An 18,488-nucleotide genomic window follows, 5' to 3' on the forward strand; every position below is an offset into this window, starting at 1 on the left:
GAATCCACTGTGAGGTGACTAACATGTTAAATCACCAGATTAGATTATTTCTATTCTTTTCATAAGGTTATTTTTACCATCGGCTTCTTTTACATTAATATACCATCAGTTGACTCTTTTTAATGTTATCTCTCTTTTTAATGGTATCTGAAGAGACCAAAGTCAATATCCAAAAAAACCACCTCCTTTCACACCTGCAGGTACACATTACTGTACTGAATGCACTTCACCAGCCTTGAAAATCTGATGTTTCCATCCTCTGAAGAAACTCTCTCCTTTGAAGTTATTTTATGCTCTATTTTAAACACAATCAAAATGTGGAAAAGAAAAGTGGATATTCTCCCAAAGCCACTCAACTGAATGACAAAATTGGGAAAGGTTTCAAAAATACTGGCTCATATTTCATTTTCTTACTCTCTAGTCCCATAGAGTAACTTCACACACACACATACACACACACAAAGCTTCCTCTTTGAGAAAGCTGTTAGTCATCAATCTGTTTTTAGCTAGTTCCCAACTCTGCCTCAAGCTTTTAATCTCGCCTTCATCATTAAGGAGATATACCTTAAGTATTTTATAAACTATCTAAAAATTTCAATTAGCTATTTTTATCTCCATGAAAATTGTTCAGTAAAATTCTCATTAATACAACCATCCAACATTGAAGGAAACAAGTGTAAGATGTTAGCTAGGTAGCTGACACACAAGAAGATCTGTAACACATGTCTGTAACTTAAAAGAGAGGGGGCAGAGACTGCCTGCCTGCCTGCATAATTAACTATCTAATCTTGAAGATGGCACTTCTATCTCTGGCCTACTTTCTTCCGTGTGAATCAGGGAGTAAAGAATGCAAACACAGTATCTGTTTAAGTTTTTACTATTTATGATCCTAGGAAATTACAAAAAATATATTGACATCTTTCTATAACATGACTAAATGAAGAAAATATGCTTCCTTAAACATATGTATTTATCCTGTTTATTTAATTTAGAAGCAGAGTACATCATGTGAAATGCCGGGCTGGATGAAGTACAAGCTGGAATCAAGATAGTCCAGAGAAACAGCAACAACCTCAGTTATGCAGATGATACTACCCTAATGGCAGAAAGTGAGAGGAACTAAAGAGCCTCTTGATGAGGGTGAAAGAGGGAAGTGTAAAAGTTGGCTTAAAATTCAACATTCAAAAACAACGATCATGGCATCCGGTCCCATCACATCATGGCAAGTGGAGGGGAAAAAGTGGAAGCAGTGACAGATTTTATTTTCTTGGGCTCCAAAATCACTGCAAGCAGTGACTCAGCCACAAAATTAAAAGACACCTGCTCCTTGGAGGGAAGACTATGATAAACCTAGACAGAGTATTAAAAAGGAAAGACATCACTTTGCCAACAAAGGTCTATATAGCTAAGGCCATGGTTTTTCCAGTGGTCATGTATGGATGTGAGAGTTGGACCATAAAGAAGGCTTAATGCCAAAGAACTGGTGCTTTTGAACTGTGGTGCTGGAAAAGGCTCTTGAGAGTCCCTTGGACAGCAAGGAGATCAAACCAGTCAATCCTAAAGGAAATCAACCCTAAATATTCACTGAAAGAACTGATGCTGAAGCTCCAATACTTGACCACTTAATGCAAACAGCTGACTCATTGGAAAAGACCCTGATGCTGGGAGAGATTGAAGGAAAAAAGAGAAGAGGGCAGCAGAGGATGAGATGGTTGGATGGCATCATCAACCCCATGGACAAGAATTTCAGCAAACTCTGGGAGATAGTGAAGGACAGAGGAGCCTGGTGTGCTGCAGTCAGTGGGGTTGCAAAGAGTCAGACACAACTTAGTGACTGAACAACAACATTATATATATTACCTAAGAGCCAATGGCAACCCACTCCAGTATTCTTGCCTGGAAAATCCCATGGACGGAGGAACCTGGTAGGCTACAGTTCATGGAGTCGCAAAGAGTCAGACAATACTGAGCGACTTCACTAAGAGCCAAACTATGAATTTCTTTTGTTTATAACATCAGCTCACTATCACATATTGTTTGGCCAACTGAATCTATAAATAGTTTTATTTTTATAAGGTGTTGCTTCTACCTTTCATTTTTAAAATGTTGACAAAATGCAAGTAAAAGAGTAAAATAGCCCAGAAAGAATAACAATCACAATGATACCAGTAGCTTGTACTCACTGAGCCATCACCATCAGTCAGGATATCATTTAAATAACACTTGCACAGGTGCTTTTGCATTTACTCCTCATAACAACTTTATCTACTGATTTGTCAGTTGAGAAACAGAGGGACAGAGTGGTTAAGTAACTTGACAAGGTTACATCATAGGTTGGAGAGCTGGATCTGGATGCCAGACAAGCCAGCTTCGGCTTAATCAGGTAGTTTACGCCTTCACTTTATTGCTTCTTGATAAGAGGCTGGGTGACAAGATGAAGGTTAGTTCAGTTCAACATTAACCAGATACATTCGCTGGAACTCACTTTCCATATCTATTAATACTACGAGAATACTATTCATAGTATGAGATTTGGCATACCCATATTGGTGCTAGGGCTTTCCTTGTGGCTCAGCTGGTGAAGAATCTGCCTGCAATGCGGGACACCTGGGTTCGATCCCTGAGTTGGGAAGATCCCCTGGAGAAGGGAGCGGCTACCCACTCCAGTACTTTGGTCTGGAGAATTCCATGGGGTCACAAAGACTGGGACATGACTGAGGGACTTTCACAATCTGGTGCTATAATCTAGAAAATCCATACAAGTATTTACACAGACATCTAAAAAGATTGGTATTTCTCTCTGGAACATCTCTTACAGCATAGCCACCTGCCTTCTGCCCTACTTCTCAGAAAAGAATCTATGACCAAGCAAATAGCCTTGGTTCCCAGCCATAAGAGATATGAGAAGGTATTTCAGAAAAGAAACAGAGGCTTAATTGCTCTTCCCCACCCCTTGCTCCTTGGATGAGGTGTGTCACCAAGTCTCCTCCCTCTGTCCCTTGCCTACCTGTGCTGCCAATCAAACAGCCCTCAATTCCAGACCAACACCCACTCCAACTTCAACCAAGAGCCACCTCACCCCGCCCTACTCCACCCCACTCTGACAACTGAAGGCACAACTGTGTCCTGTGGAAGGACTGACTAATAAGTGGCCAGGGATCATTTTAAATGCCAGCTGTTATTTCTGCAGAAAGTGTAAAGCCGATGCACTGAAAAAACCCTGCTTAGAGTCACTGGGTTTGGGCTCTTGACCTAGCACATCAAGTGCTCGACTCTGATTCTTGTCTGGCTATCTTCTAGAAGACGCTGCAGATGGGTGAGAAAAGTGGGAGAGAATGGGGAGAGCAGGTGTGGCCAAGCTTCTTCACATCTGATGCAGCTGGTCAGTGTTCTGGGTTAAAGGGGAAAGCAATAAATCTATGGCAAACGAAGTCAATGTCTTCTTCCAAGAGAAAGTGGTAAGGACTGCTGCTTTTGTGTTCTGACCACTCCTAAAAGGTTAAATGCCCCCAAGGGCTACAGAGGGGGCAACAGGTCAAACACCACCACTAGCATTTTCATCACTCAGTAATCCTTTAAATACAGCTAAAGGTATTAATCACTGAATCTTCACAGCTACCTGAAGCCATCACACTCCAAAACCAACCACTCACTGTCTAAGAAAGGTGTGAGTGCCACGCACACTGCATGGTTTATGAGCTTCTATGTCCTTAGCATCGCTACAGTTAGAACTCAGGCTGAAAACATCCCTTTTCCATCCTTGTTCATGAACATGGAATGAAAACATTCTACTCAGCCATATATAAATACTGCACTTCGTAGAACTTCAACATTGGATTGTTGAAATAATACTCTTGCAGCAGGCCCTTAACAAAGTTCATCAGGGATCACAGGCTCTGTTCTTCCCACCACCAGCTGGATGTGAGAAACCTTCAACAGCCACTAAACACCCCTCAGTGACTCTGTTCTTGGTTCCATCACCAACTAGCTGTGGGTTTACCTCTCCTGATTTCCATCTCCTCACACTGTAAAAGAAAGAGTTCAGACCAAATGACACTTGGATTTCCTCAACCACAAAAATCTGTGATTACAAGGGGAAAGTATTATCCTTGACAGTGACCTAAGAATCAGTGATTTAATCTGAAAAAAAAATGAGTTGCTTATACATTTTTCAAAAAAAAAAAAAAAAGAGGAAAAAAGGATATTTGGGGATAATAACACCACTGAATTTTTATATTATTGAACCTAAGTAAGCAAATCACAAGGCCTGATCTAAAACTGCAAATAAACAGTGCCAGGGACCTAGCGCCAAAGGTCAAATTTAAATAAAAAATTACTTTTGTTGACGTATAGTCTTCACAGATTTTTGTTGTTGTTGTTCATAAAAACCATACTTGCTGATGATTATGAGTAGCTAGTTTTAAGCAGCTTGAGAACTCTTACTTTCACGAAGCATGAAAACTTAGAATTCTGGCTCTGAAAGAAATAAGGCACCATATTCAAGCCAGTTAGATTCTACCTCTTGGTTAGATGAGACTTTGGTGTGCTATCTGTTAAATTCCTGGAGCTGTCCTAAAATTGAACGTTGATGCTTGGGGAATATTCAACGGCAGACATAATAACACTGATTAAAATATTTCTCAGAATTTTGTTACCACTGACTCCCTTATTCTTGCAAAAACCTAGGCTCTCAAATTTTACCACTCTTATCATCAGCCAGAATTTAAACTTCCCCACACAGTAATACTACTACCATCAAAGCTATTAAGTAATCTTAATATGTGAAAGGAAAGAGGGATGCAAGACAGAATAGCTGAAACGTCAAAAATATAACTTGTGTAAATGGCACAATTTCATTCTTTCTCACAGCTAATATTCCATTGTATATATTGTACAAAAACTTTTGACACAATTGGGCATACAATCACAATGTTTTTTAATATTCAGCAAGAAATGAACTCCTAGAATCTGCCTGCAATGCATGAGACTCAGGTTCAATCCCTAGGTCAGGAAAATCCCCTGGGGAGAGGAATGGCAACCCACTGCAGTATTTTTGCCTAGAGAATTCCATGGACAGAGGAGACTGATGGTCTACAGTCCACAGAGTCGCAAAGAGTTGGTCACGACTGAGCAACTAACACACACACACATACCAAAAAAATCTAGAAAATGTTATTTTTCATGGTGAAATATTAAAAAGTTTTTTCTGAGAAAAAATTAATAAATAAATGAAACTTATGTATTGAGTGCCATTTTTTCAAACTGTGTCCCACTGAAGCCCAGGGACCCATCCATGTTTGCTTCAGGCTTTCACAAAGTATAATTAAACCCATTGGTACCAAAAAAAAAAGGTGATTATGTGCCTATATGAGTATGAACTCATCCTGAGGGCCGCCATCAAATTGGGGTTTTTTCAAACTGTGTCCCACTGAAGCTCAGGGACCCAGACAGGTAAACCCCTTTGGGTCTCTGAGCAATGTGTACACAAATCAAATAATGAAATTTTACTTTACATCTCTGCACATATTTGAACCTAAATGTATCATTGATTAGGAAGGTGTAGTTCTCCATTAACCTTATTCTAAATCCAGGGTGACTCTTTTTTGTTCAAGCAAAGCCATACATCAGTCAGTCATATCCAACACACCTGCCCCCACCAAATGCAGGAGCCATGGATTAAGTTCACACAACCTACAAATACTTCTCAATGACCTACTCGGCCCAGACTCTCTTCTAGACACTGGGGATACAGTGAACAGAACAGGCAAAAATCCTTGTCCTTGCAGAGACATTACAACCAAATAAATACATAGTTTAGAAATAAAACAAGATATAAAAGTTAGCCAGGGAAACTCTGTGAAAACCTTAATATGGATCATATACTAGACTATAATTATCTTTGGTGTGATAATAGTATATTACAGTGGTTTTCAAACTTCTCTGCACATTGGAATCACCTGGGAACTTAAAAAAAAAAAACATGGATGCCTATGACCCATCCAGGAATTGAGATTTAATTAGTTTGGTATATAGCCTGAGGTTTGGAATTTCAAACTTTTTTAAATTAAAACTTTGAATCCAGATGTAAGATTTATGTGTATCCATTATCCATTTTAAAACAGTCCTAAGAACTTAACTTCTTTTGTATAAAAGCTGAGGAAACAAAATCAGTCATCTAGTTCACTTGATTATCTTAGGATGTTGCCCTAAGTACGAAATTCAACAATTAACAAGCAGAAAACTACTTTCAGATGATGGGCCATGTTTCAGAATTCACCAAGTGAATTTTTAATTTCAGCTTGATATAATTGTTTTACTACAAATTTTTTGTTTCAATGTTTATTTTTCAATATTTTAAAACCATCTTATCATCTTTAAAAGAGCAGTGCCTCACTGACAACGTTTTGAATATTCATTGCTTCTAAAGAATGCTGCAAGCATAGGATACATTAGGGTTTTATCTATACTCATCCTAAAAACATGAAGTACATTTAAAAAATAAATCCTTAATATACACTTGGTTTGTCCCAATTTACCTCTCTTTCCTAAAGATGTAACAAAACGTTTCAATTAATATTATACAGTCTATTCCAGTGCCATCTGTCATCTGGACAGTTATTATTCATAAGGGAAACTATAGTTACTATTCATTATTTGTATCTTCCCAACTTGGGTTTTTTTTGTTTGTTTGTTTTTTGGCCTAACAGGAATACACATAGATACACAAACAGAGAGATAATATGAAAGAGAGAAGGCAGGAGGGGCGGGGTGGGGCGGTGGATATAGCTGGAAAAGAAGACTGGAGCCCTAATTAGAAAGATACTCATGCTTAAGCATGTACTCATCTGGAAAATATTTACTAAGAACCTACTATGTGCCAAGCAATGTGGAAACAATTATAAACAAGCCAAACAGAATTCCAAATTGATAGTCACATTGGGATGGAGAAGGCAATGGCACCCCACTCCAGTGTTCTTGCCTGGAAAATCCCATGGACAGAGGAGCCTGGTGGGCTGCAGTCCATGGGGTCGCTAAGAGTCAGACACGACTAAGTGACTTCACTTTCACTTTCATGCATTGGAGAAAGAAATGGCAACCCACTCCAGTGTTCTTGCCTGGAGAATCCCAGGGGCATGGGAACCTGGTGGGCTGCCGTCTATGGGGTCACACAGAGTCAGACACGACTGAAGTGACTTAGCAGCAGCAGTCACATTGGGAACATGGATGAGCAAACTCAACACAATTAGAGCACTGCTTTTGCAGAGTTAATCTGATGCTGAGGATTAAAACCAACTAGACCAGGTTTGCATTCAAATTGTATATTATACCTAAGTAATAAAAGGGGATTCTTTCTAAAAACTAAATCTGATGGTAGATTCCTGACCGTGTTGCTTTCTACTTGTATTTCTTCTCTTTCACGTGGTTGCTAATTACTACATAAAGTGGCACAAAGTAACAGCAATTTACTCTCTCATAATTCTGCAGACTAGGCACTCAAAATCAGGATTGCTGGGGCCAAGGTGTCAAAGGAGACAAACTCCCACCAGAACCTCTGGGGGATCCATTCCCTGCTCTTCCAGCTTGGGACAAGCATCTTTTGCTCATGACCTCATTGACTCCAATCTCTGCCTCCATTTTCAATTGGGTGTGGGGGGGTGTGATCTCCCTCTTTCATAAGGACAATTATGATTGCCTTTGGGGCCCAACTGAATAATCTGGGATAAACTCCCATCCCAAGATCCTTCACTTAACTGTATCTCCAAAGACCCTTTTTCTAAATAGAATTCACATATTAAGATTCAGAGATTCCAGCGATTAAGACTTAAACCTTTCGAAGCCATCACCAAAGTACCACACCTTCCAAGAAACCCTAAAAGTAGCGACGCACAATAGGAGAAACTCGACTAAACCAGAGCATTTACAGATCTGCTCCAAACACATCTGTCTGACAAACTGACCTGCTTCTGTACAGATTCCTAAGTGTAAAGGTGCTTTACTCCTCGGCTACATTTATGTGTTTATGGTGAGAATTTAATTAAATGAGATTAGAAAGCACCATGCAGATTGAAAATAATATTAGCTTTTTCCCTTTCTCTTCTGCCTCCTCAGCTATAACCTCGAATACCCTTACAAAACAACTCCTGTGATTTTCACTTACCCATTTTGGAACCCTGACTTGACTTCTCAATATACTGAATCTGCAAAGAAAGAGCTCAAAAAAGTTCAGTAAGCCAGGCCAACATGGCACCAGTTCTCAGGAGTCTTCAGGACCAGGGGCAAACCTGGGCAAAGCTAAAGCCTGGTCTGGTGGAACTCTGGAGCTGGAACCTCTCTGATTGCTAGAACAGGAAAAGTGACATGACATTTACTCTGGGGTCACTCTGCGTGCGTGAGTACATGCACACTCAGTCATTCAGTTGTGTTTGACTCTTTGTGACCCCATGGACTATAGCCTGCCAGACTCCTCTGTCCATGGGATTTCCCAGGCAAGAACACTGCAGTGGGTCGCCCTTTCCTTCTCCAGGGGATCTTCCCTATCTGAAAGGCAGATTCTTTACCACTGAGCGACCAGGGAAGCCCTGGGGTCACTCTACTCACTCACTTTTCCCTAATTACAAAAGTAAGTCTTGATTAGAGATGCTAAGAAATCTAAGACCAAAACTGCATGGATAAGAAGGATGGTACAGAGAAACTGAAGATTTCCAGTCAAATCACTGAGGAGCCATTCTGCCTTCTGAGCTTCAGCAATTGCTACTATAACTGAGGCTCAGCCAAGTCACTGCTTTCCTGACCAAGCTATTTGAGTAGAATCAAAATCCTGACTTGTCTCATTCTCTAGTGACCCTGATATGGAGAATGTCTACTTTTCCATAACCACTAAGCAGTGAGCCTTAGCTGAAATTCTTACTCGGAAGTATTTTTTTAATGTATTTTCTGTTTTGTTTTGTTTTGTTTGGGTTGTTTTCTTCAGATGTATTTCTTAATACTGTTAATATGTAGGGGTATCCTCTAAAAATGAAAACATCCTAATGCAGAAAATTTAAATAAACCAACAACTGCTTACATACAAGCTCCATCTACTTTCTTCTCACTCCAGACCTGAAACAAGTGTATAAATACAATTCTTAGCCTCTCAAGGAAGAATGAAAATAGCACCTCATATGCTATGATGCCATTACAAATATATTTCTATTTTATTTGAGCTATTAACATTGTTTGCTTTTATAAACAGAATAAATAAAACAATTCAGGATTTCCCTGGCAGCTCAGTGGTAAAGAATCCCCCTGCCAATGTAGGAGACACAAGTTCAATCCCTGATTTAAGAACATCCCACATGCCACAGAGCAACTAAGCCTGTGCACCACAACCATTGAGCCTGTGCTCTAGAGCCTGGGGCCACAACTGTGGAGCCCATGAGCTGTATTTACTGAAGCCCTCTTCCCCTAGAGCTCATGCTCTGCAACAAGAGAAGCCACCACAGTGAGAAGCCCCACACACTACCACAGAGTGGCCCCCGCTCGACCCAACTTGAGAAAAGCCCACAAACCAACAAAGACCCAGCATAGCCAAATATAAATAAAATTATTTTAAAATATATAATAAATATATATATAATAAAACAATTCATTTCATTATCACATTGGCTTAAAATACAACATGAAAGCAAATGGCAAATGAATAACAAACTAAAATCTACAGGATATTAGTCAAAAGCTGCCTGATGCAGGGCAAGCACTGTGGCACAATCCAAAGACATAAAACACTGAATTTCATCTTCTTGTTTTCCAAGAGCATGGTAAGCAAGCCCATAGGAAAGGCAATCTATTATCTCCTTTTCCTCATTCAAGGCTTGCCTTTGGTATTAAATATTCCAGACAGCTACATAATACACTTGTTGTTTCTTCTCCACTGTCTTACCATACAATCTCCTTCCACTTTAGTGAAAAACCTGTATTCTCCTGTAGAAATGATTTTAACCAATTCAATGTAAAATCAAACAATTCCACCAACAGAATGCATCATAATTATACAATCATAGAATATTTTAAAGATTCGGTATTTGAAAGCAGATACTGCCTCAACCCCATCATACTTTCTGAACAAAAGTCCTATCACCCCCTCCCTCAGTTCAGTTCAGTCACTCAGTCGTGTCTGACTCTTTGTGACCCCACAGACTGCAGCACGCAAGGCTTCCCTGTCCATCTCCGGGAGCCTACTCAAACTCTTGTCCACTGAGTCGGTAATGCCATCCAACCATGTCATCCTCTGTCGTCTCCTTTTCCTCCCACCTTCAATCTTTCCCAGCATCAGGATATTTTCCAATGAGTCAGTTCTTTGTATCAGGTGGCCAAAGTATTGAAGTTTTCAGTTTCAAGCATCAGTCCTTCCAATGAATATTCAGGACTGATTTCCTTTAGGATGGACTGGTTGGATCTCCCTGCAGTTCAAGGGACTCTCAGGAGTCTTCTCCAACACCACAGTTCAAAAGCATCAATTCTTTGGTGCTCAGCTTTCTTAATAGTCCACCTCTCACACCCATACATGACCACTGGAAAAACCATATCTTTGACTAGATGGACTTCTGTTGGCCAAGTAATGCCTCTGCTTTTTAATATGCTGCTTAGGTTAGTCGTAACTTTTCTTCCAAGGAGCAAGCATCTTTTAATTTCATGGCTGCAGTCACCATCTGCAGTGATTTTGGAGCCCAAAAAATTAGTCTGTCACTGTTTCCATTGTTTCCCATCTATTTGCCATGACATGATGCAACCGGATACCATGATCTTAGTTTTTTGAATGTTGAGTTTTAAGCCAACTTTTTCACTCTCTTTCAATTTCACCAAGAGGCTCTTTAGTTCTTCTTTGCTTTCTGCCAAAAGGGTGGTATCATCTGCATATCTGAGATTATTGATACTTCTCCCGGCAATCTTGATTCTAGCTTGTGCTTCATCCAGCCCAGCATTTCACATGATGTGCTCTGCATATAAGTTAAATAAGCAGGGTGACAATATACAGCCTTGACGTACTCCATTCTTGATTTGGAACCAGTCTGTTGTTCCATGTCCAGTTATAACTGTTGATTCTTAACCTGCAAACAGATTTCTCAGGAGGCAGGTCAGGTGGTCTGGTAGTCCCATCTCTTTGAGAATTAGCCACAGTTTATTGTGATCCACACAGTCAAAGCCTTTGGCATAGCCAATAAAGCAGAAGTAGATGTTTTTCTGGAACTCTCTTGCTTTTTCGATGATCCAGCAGATGTCGGCAATTTGATCTCTGGTTCCTCTGCCTTTTCTAAATCTAGCTTGAAAATCTGGAAGTTCATGGTTCATGTACTATTGAAGCCTGGCTTGGAGAATTTTGAGCATTACTTTGCTAGTGTGTGCTGCTGCCGCTAAGTCACTTTAGTCGTGTCCGACTCTGTGTGATCCCATAGATGGCAGCCCACCAGTCTCCCCCGTCCCTGGGATTCTCCAGGCAAGAACACTGGAGTGGGTTGCCATTTCCTTCTCCAATGCATGAAACTGAAAAGTGAAGTCGCTCAGTCATGTCTGACTCTTCGTGACCCCATGGACTGCAGCCTACCAGGCTCCTCCGTCCATGGGATTTTCCAGGCAAGAGTACCAGAGTGGGGTGCCATGTTAGTGTGTGAGATGAGTGCAATTGTGCAGTAGTTTGAACATTCTTTGGCATTGCCTTTCTTTGAAACTGGAACAAAAACTGACCTTTTCCAATCCTGTGGCTCCTGCTGAGTTTTCCAAATTTGCTGGCCTATTGAGTGCAGCACTCACACAGCATCATCTTTCAGGATTTGAAATAGCTCAGCTGGAATTCCACCACTTCCACTAGCTTTGTTCATAGTGATGCTTTCTAAGGCCCACTTGACTTTACATTCCAGGATGGCTGGCTCTAGATGAGTGATCACACCATCATGGTTATCTGGGTCATAGAGATGTTTTTTGTATAGTTCTGTGTAGTCTTGCCACCTCTTCTTAATATCTTCTGCTTCTGTTAGGTCCATACCATTTCTGTCCTTTCTTGTGCCCATCTTGGCATGAAATGTTCCCTTGGTATCTCTAATTTTCTTGAAGAGACCTCTGGTCTCTCTACAACCCCAATTTTGGCTGAAGCAAGGAAAGGACAAGATTAGTGTCTATGAGTATGAAGTTATACTAGGACACAGAAGAGATAGCTCCACCTTTAGAATATAAGGGCTCCCCTGTGGCTCAGATGGTAAAGAATCTGCCTGCAATGCAGGAGACTGGGTTTGATCCGTAGGTTGGGAACATACCCTGGAGAAGCAAATGGCAACCCAACTCCACTATTCTTGCCTGGGAAATCAAATGGACAGAGGAGCCTGGAGGGCTACAGTCCATGGGCTCACAATGAGTTGGGCGTGACTGAGCAACTAACACACACCTTGGAATATAAAACCACCCATGCAAGCTCTCCTTGCCAGGCCAGCATACTGACATGGCCACTGAAGCACATTTCATGTGGTCTCAGGCTAGTTCTTTTTTTAGCTCAGTCCCCAAAGCGAAAGAAGAGGTCTTTAAAGCCAAGTATCAGCACCAGAGGAATCTACTCCATGCTGTCACCAACATGGGTTGCAAATGAAATATCCTCGTGAACAACTGGATCCCATTTTCTATAGTTTTTGAAATGTGGATTTCTGATACTGCTGTTACAGAGTCAAATTCTTCATTCTGTTGGGTAAAAATAAACTAAAACCCTAGAAATATAAAAAAGACCATCCTGTTCCTAAACACTATCGTTTAATCAGCAATCATTTGTTGACTATGCAGAGCATTCCAGGCACTAACTAGATGTTGAGATTCAAGGATAAAGAAAATAACAGGCTCAGTACTTTCACGTTTATTATTCTACGACGGATACAATACCATAGAATATTATGGTTAATATTCTTTCCATCTGTAGCTAAGAAGAAGGGACTACACAATAAAACAAAAGAAGAAAGTATTTTTTCCCTAAATTAGCACACATTTTTATCAAAGAAAAACATACTCATAATAATGCACTCTTATCAAAGGACACAGCTTGCTAATATTACTATCTCTTACTGGCTGTCCTATTCTTTATCTCTCCTCCTCCTGCTACTTCTCTTTTTCACTGCTACAGCTTTAAGTAGTTATTCCCAGACTTACATATTAAGGGAAAAAAATTCTTTTTAATTTGGGGTGGAGAGTATCAATACAGAGTTGTAACTTTTTATTAGCCAACTAAGAGCAATTTAAAAAAAATAGAAACTATATCTACTTGTACCAACTTTATCTCATTAAAGACATTTGATCACATAAAACAATATGCGATCCTTTCAGATCCTTTCACATCTGACTGGAAGTGTGAACTCCAAATACCAAATAGGAGGGAAGAAGAACCCTTGTGGTTAAAAATATATTATGGAGGATACAGGATGGAAATGGCAAAGACTTTGCTTACTTCACAATTTTCAGTAGGGCCAGACCAGTTCACCTTGAACAATGCAGTAAGAAAGGCCTAAGGTGTGTCTTTGCCTGGCATGAAGTAGATGAGGTGATAGAGGATGCATGGAGACTCTGAAACCAATGCAGAGACAACCAGAAGGTCATAGAGAGGTGGTATCGCCATGGGGGGAGTCCTGCTAAGATTAGGATGCTGAGAAAACACTTAAGAGAAAATTACTTTTTAAAGTGTGGATTGAACACAGAAGAAGCTCAAGGCTCAGAAACAGACACTGGATAGCAGGAGATGGCTGATGGTAGGGTAGCAGTTGAAAAAGTACAGATCTGAGAAATGTCAAGGAGAAGAAAAATAACCAAGCTCAGTAACAGACTAGGTGAGGAAGCCTGGGGACAGCGCTGTCAACGATGACTCAGATGTCACGAGTGGAGAGCAGACAGGCCAGCAGTAGCACTGCCAGTGACACCGAGGAAGTAAGAGAGGAAATGATGCATGAGATAGCTAAGAAACACTATAAATAGTTACATAGCTGTGGCTTCTCCAGCAAAAAATGCATGTGCAAAATATCCTGTGTTCCACACCTTGGTTAAATTTTATCTCAGAGAATAACAACACATTAATGACCCACACTATTGCTGTAAGAGGGCATGTCTAGGAATGTGTGTGTAAGGGGGGGAACAAATAGAGGGAAAGTAGATTTCAATAGTGGCTGGCTCTGGAGTAGTAGTAGATGTGACCTTTATTTCCTTCTTTGCACTCTTAATTTATTTTTTCAAATTTCCTCTAAGGAGAATGCTATTTTGTTGGTAAAATTTGGGGGATTTCATAATTGAGCATGTTAGCATGCTGTGTTAGTTTGCAGGCTTCATTAACCCACAGGCAACACACACAAAACGTCCACCTACTTTAAGAATTATGGAGACTTTAGCACGCCAAGGGAACTCCAAATTAGGGTTCACATACCCATTGAAGTCAACATGCATCGTCCTGGTCTGCCATCTGGGGGCTATTCACATTTAACATGTATCAGAAGCACAAAGATTGGTCTCACTTCAGCTAAAGTTAATCATGAAAGCCAAGAAATATCAGCCCAGTATTCAACCCAAAGCCTCCCAATGCCAGGAACTACTATTGCAAGGAATTTTTCACTAAGGTCTGTAAAAAGTACTTCTTAGAAGTGTAGAGGATATACATATGAAGATTTTCTAGTATTAAATAAGGTACTTTATTGTCTTAGAGAAGTGGAATGGCTACTTTCAAAGTAAACTGGACAAATCCAATGTGCAAGGAACTAGCTAACAGTCTCCATTCTCTAACTCAGGCTGTGGACAGTGGACACAGGGTGGCCACTAAGGGAACAAACTCTGGACACCCAGCTCTGTTCTAGCGCCTTCCTAGCATGTCATCTGGAGCATGTTTCTGAGCCTCAGTTTCTTCCATCATAAAATAGAAACAAAATTATACCTATCCTCAGTATTGTGAAGTATCAGTTCAGTTCAGTTCATTCACTCAGTTGTGTCCGACTCTTTGCGACCCCATGAATTGCAGCACGCCAGGCCTCCCTGTCCATCACCAACTCCCGGAGTTCACTCAGACTCACGTCCATCAAGTCAGGGATGCCGTCCAGCCATCTCATCCTCTGTCGTCCCCTTCTCCTCCTGCCCCCAATCCCTTGTGAAGTATTAGAGGAGTTAAAATTCACATATAGGATATTGTAAAGCAGCAGAACAGCACTAGGCAAATACAGGGTACTATTATTTTTTTATTTATAATAAATACTGTTGAAAAAGCTCAGCCTTCTCAAACACCATACTTAAACACAACCATAAACTGTGCTAATCATGCTGGTGATCATTTGATACCGTTCTGCCATATTAAAAAATACAAAGTTGCTTTTTTCCTTCTCACTTCCTCTTATTCCCTCCTGACCTACATTCAAAGATTAACAGAGCGGATACTAGAGTTCCTCAAAAATAATAACACCCCAAAATTGAGAAGCCTGGATGTTTTCCTTCTGTGTCATGCTCTGCCCTGCTCAATCCCTCTCCTAGGAAACCAAGGAAACATCTTTACTCAATAATCCAGTGTGTTGGCAACAACTTTCAAAATCAAGAAACAAGTTGGCTCACTGTTAAAAAAAGAAGTCTGTGCTAAAGAAAAATTAAGTAAATATATTTTTGCAAAAAGCTCTAATAATTAACTCTCCTGTGGAGCAATGCAGCCTCCGAGAATGCAACTCAGTACTTCTTTAAGTCACCTCTGGAGATAATGAATCTTCCCCAGCAGGACTGTCCATTTGTATACTAAATGCAAGCACAAACTGAAATACCAACTCCCATCAGAGCCAACCCCACTACTTGTGGTTGGCTCCGTCATTTACACTTGCCCTCTGCAGGCTGGCTTGTCCATGTCCTAGTGAGCTTATCTCTTCTCAGCCATTCACATGAGGCTCCCTGAGCACTCTATGTGTGATTATTAGGGAGCCCTAGAAAGCCCACCCCATCTCCAAATCTGGCCAATGACAGTAGCTTCTCTGCCAATAAGATGCCAGGCCAAAGGTTCCCTGTTAGGTAAGTTGACAAGTGCCAAAGGCTTACCCAGAGTTCCCTTGGCTCCTCACAGGGAGCTAAGTGTCTTCCAAGATGAGTCTCTTTCCTAGGATATTAAGAAAATCAAACACCTGGAAACGGGCTAAGAGTTTCCACAGTCCTCAGAATTGCAACCACAGAAGTATTTATACAGACTTGTGGTTTCTCCAGATTTACATTTCTCTCAGAAGTCAAGGCAGTCACCATGTCAACTTTCACTAAATTGTCTCCCTAAAAAACTATTCTTTATAAGCACAGAGACTCATCACTTCAGGACTATCAGCTGCGGGCACTGGGCAGGTATTCCCTGCTCTTGTCAGAGCCTGGCTTCTACACATTGTGTCTTTGCTGCTGCTGCTGCTAAGGCGCTTCAGTCATGTCCGACTCTGTGCGACCCCAGAGACACCAGCCCACTAGGCTCACCCGTCCCTGGGATTCTCCAGGCAAGGAGTGGGTTGCCATTTCCGTCTCCAATGCATGAAAGTGAAAAGTGAAAGTGAAGTCGCTCAGTCGTGTCTGACTCTTTGCGACCCCAGGGACTGTAGCCCACCAGGCTCCTCCGTCCATGGGATTTTCCAGGCAAGAGTACTGGAGTGGGGTGCCATTGCCTTCTCCGATTGTGTCTTTAGGACTCGCAATTCTGGTTCATGGGTCTCAGAAACAACCACAGTTTCCAACGGTCCAAGTTACTGCAAACGACAGACAACACAAATGTTATTTCTGAAAATACTAGGGGTCTGAAGACCTACTGACAGAGCTTGTTGCTGTTGTTTAGTCACATGACTTAATGCTGTTAAGTCACATCCGACTCTTTGTGACCCCATGGACTGTAGCCCACCAGGTTCCTCTGACCAGGGGATTTCGCAGGCAAGAACACTGGACTGGGTAGCCATTTCCAACTCCAAGAGATCTTTCCGACCCAAGGATCAAACCTGTGTCTCCTGCATTGTAGGTGAATTCTTCACTGCTGAGCCATTGGAGAAGATAATTAGCTGAACCTTATCCCACACAGTGTTTTTTGACTGCCTGGGGCTGATAAGCTGTTGCTTCTTTCCTCTCCTCAGGGACCAAGTAGGACTTATGCGGACACTCAAGCTCAGGCTCAAAGCCTACCAAAGCAGCTAGAGCCTGAGCCTGTTTCTTTCCTTCTCTTTTCTGAATATGGGAAAGAGATGGGCAAGAACTTTTGTTCGAGGAAGTCAGACTTCACTATAGAAATAAACCTACAGGTAATTACTCATATTTCACGCAAAAGCCCATACTTTCCTCTTCCCTACACCTTACCTCTGTTGACCATCTCCCCATCTCTTCATCATACTTTGTCTATCTCTGGACTCATTCACAGGCCTCCCTCGAGGCCCAATGGTAAAGAATCCGCCTGCAATGTGGGAGACCTGGGTTTGATCCCTGGGTTGGGAAGATCCCCTGGAGGAGGGCATGGCAACCCACTCTAGTGTTCTTGCCTGGAGAATCCCATGGACAGAGGAGCCTGGCGGGCTACAGTCCATGAGGTCACAAAGAGTCAGAGCTAAGCTCCTAATGGGACAGAAAGGGAAGGAGACTGACTGTCTAAGATGGCATAAGAGGTTCAGTAGCAACCAAACTTTTTTTTTTTTTTTCCAGTTATTTGCAATGCTCCTGTGTGCTTTACGTGGTTTACCACATTTAATCCTCATACCACCACTGAAACACAGAAAGGTTCAGTAACTTGCCTAAGGTCACATAACTAGTAAGCCTTGGGTCCAACATACGAAACCATGCTGTCTCCTAAGCCAGAGCTCCCTCTTCTCCCCATAGCACTATTCCATCACCCCAGTCCCAAATCAGGGGACCCAAGGGTCTATGATGGAGCTGTCAGCTATTCTGAAAAGGGGGCAGATTACATGCAGCTGAAAGAACTCCCAACTCCTCAGTCAAGGCTGACCTTTAAAGCTTGCCACAGAGTGACCTCAACCTCCCCTTCTTGCCTTTCCTTCCGCCTCTCGTCAAGCGGCCTGTCCTTTAACGAAATGAGAATCCTCACAGAATCAACCCCCATCTGAACCTCCCTCTCCTCAAAATATATCTCCCTTCTTCCCCTAAAGCCGAATCCTATCCAATCACTCCAACAAGATGAAACCTTGTTAGGGAAGTTGACAAGTGCCAGAGGCTTACCCAGAGTTCCCTTGGCTCCTTGCAGGGAGTGAGCAGAGTGCTCTCCTCACTAAGCACTTTGACTAAGAAGTGCTCTCCCATCCTTAGTCAAAAAGAAGATGTCCTTCCTCTGCAGACATTCGGAGCAGGGTTATTGGAGCAGGGTTATTGGTTCGTTTATTTGTTTTAACCTATGTTAAAGCGATTGTAACTTTCTCTAGTGATTGCAACATGTGACACAGCTCAGTGTCCTCAGCAGAAACTTGAAAACCCCTTACAGGGGTTTATCTCGGAATAGTACAGTTTACCCA

The 18,488-nt window shown here is 41.5% G+C and overlaps 1 protein-coding gene across 4 annotated transcripts in view; it reads right to left on the reverse strand.

Annotated features, from left to right (window-relative positions):
- ARHGAP18 (Rho GTPase activating protein 18) overlaps positions 1-18,488 on the reverse strand; it is a 203,258-nt gene that overhangs the window by 95,033 nt on the left and 89,737 nt on the right. Inside the window, exon 1 of one of the 4 annotated variants that reach the window (XM_086316438.1) lies at positions 2,184-2,206. The exons of the other annotated variants lie outside the window; for them this stretch is intronic. Coding sequence (XP_086172564.1) covers positions 2,184-2,197 — 14 coding nt within the window. The 5' untranslated portion in view covers positions 2,198-2,206. Of the gene's footprint in view, positions 1-2,183; positions 2,207-18,488 lie in introns of those variants that run through there. 4 annotated transcript variants of the gene reach the window in all.

This window comes from Bos grunniens, chromosome 9, assembly GCF_055505025.1.
Source record: "Bos grunniens cultivar Pamir isolate PY7600 chromosome 9, Bosgru_T2T1.0, whole genome shotgun sequence".
Lineage (NCBI taxonomy): Eukaryota > Metazoa > Chordata > Mammalia > Artiodactyla > Bovidae > Bos > Bos grunniens.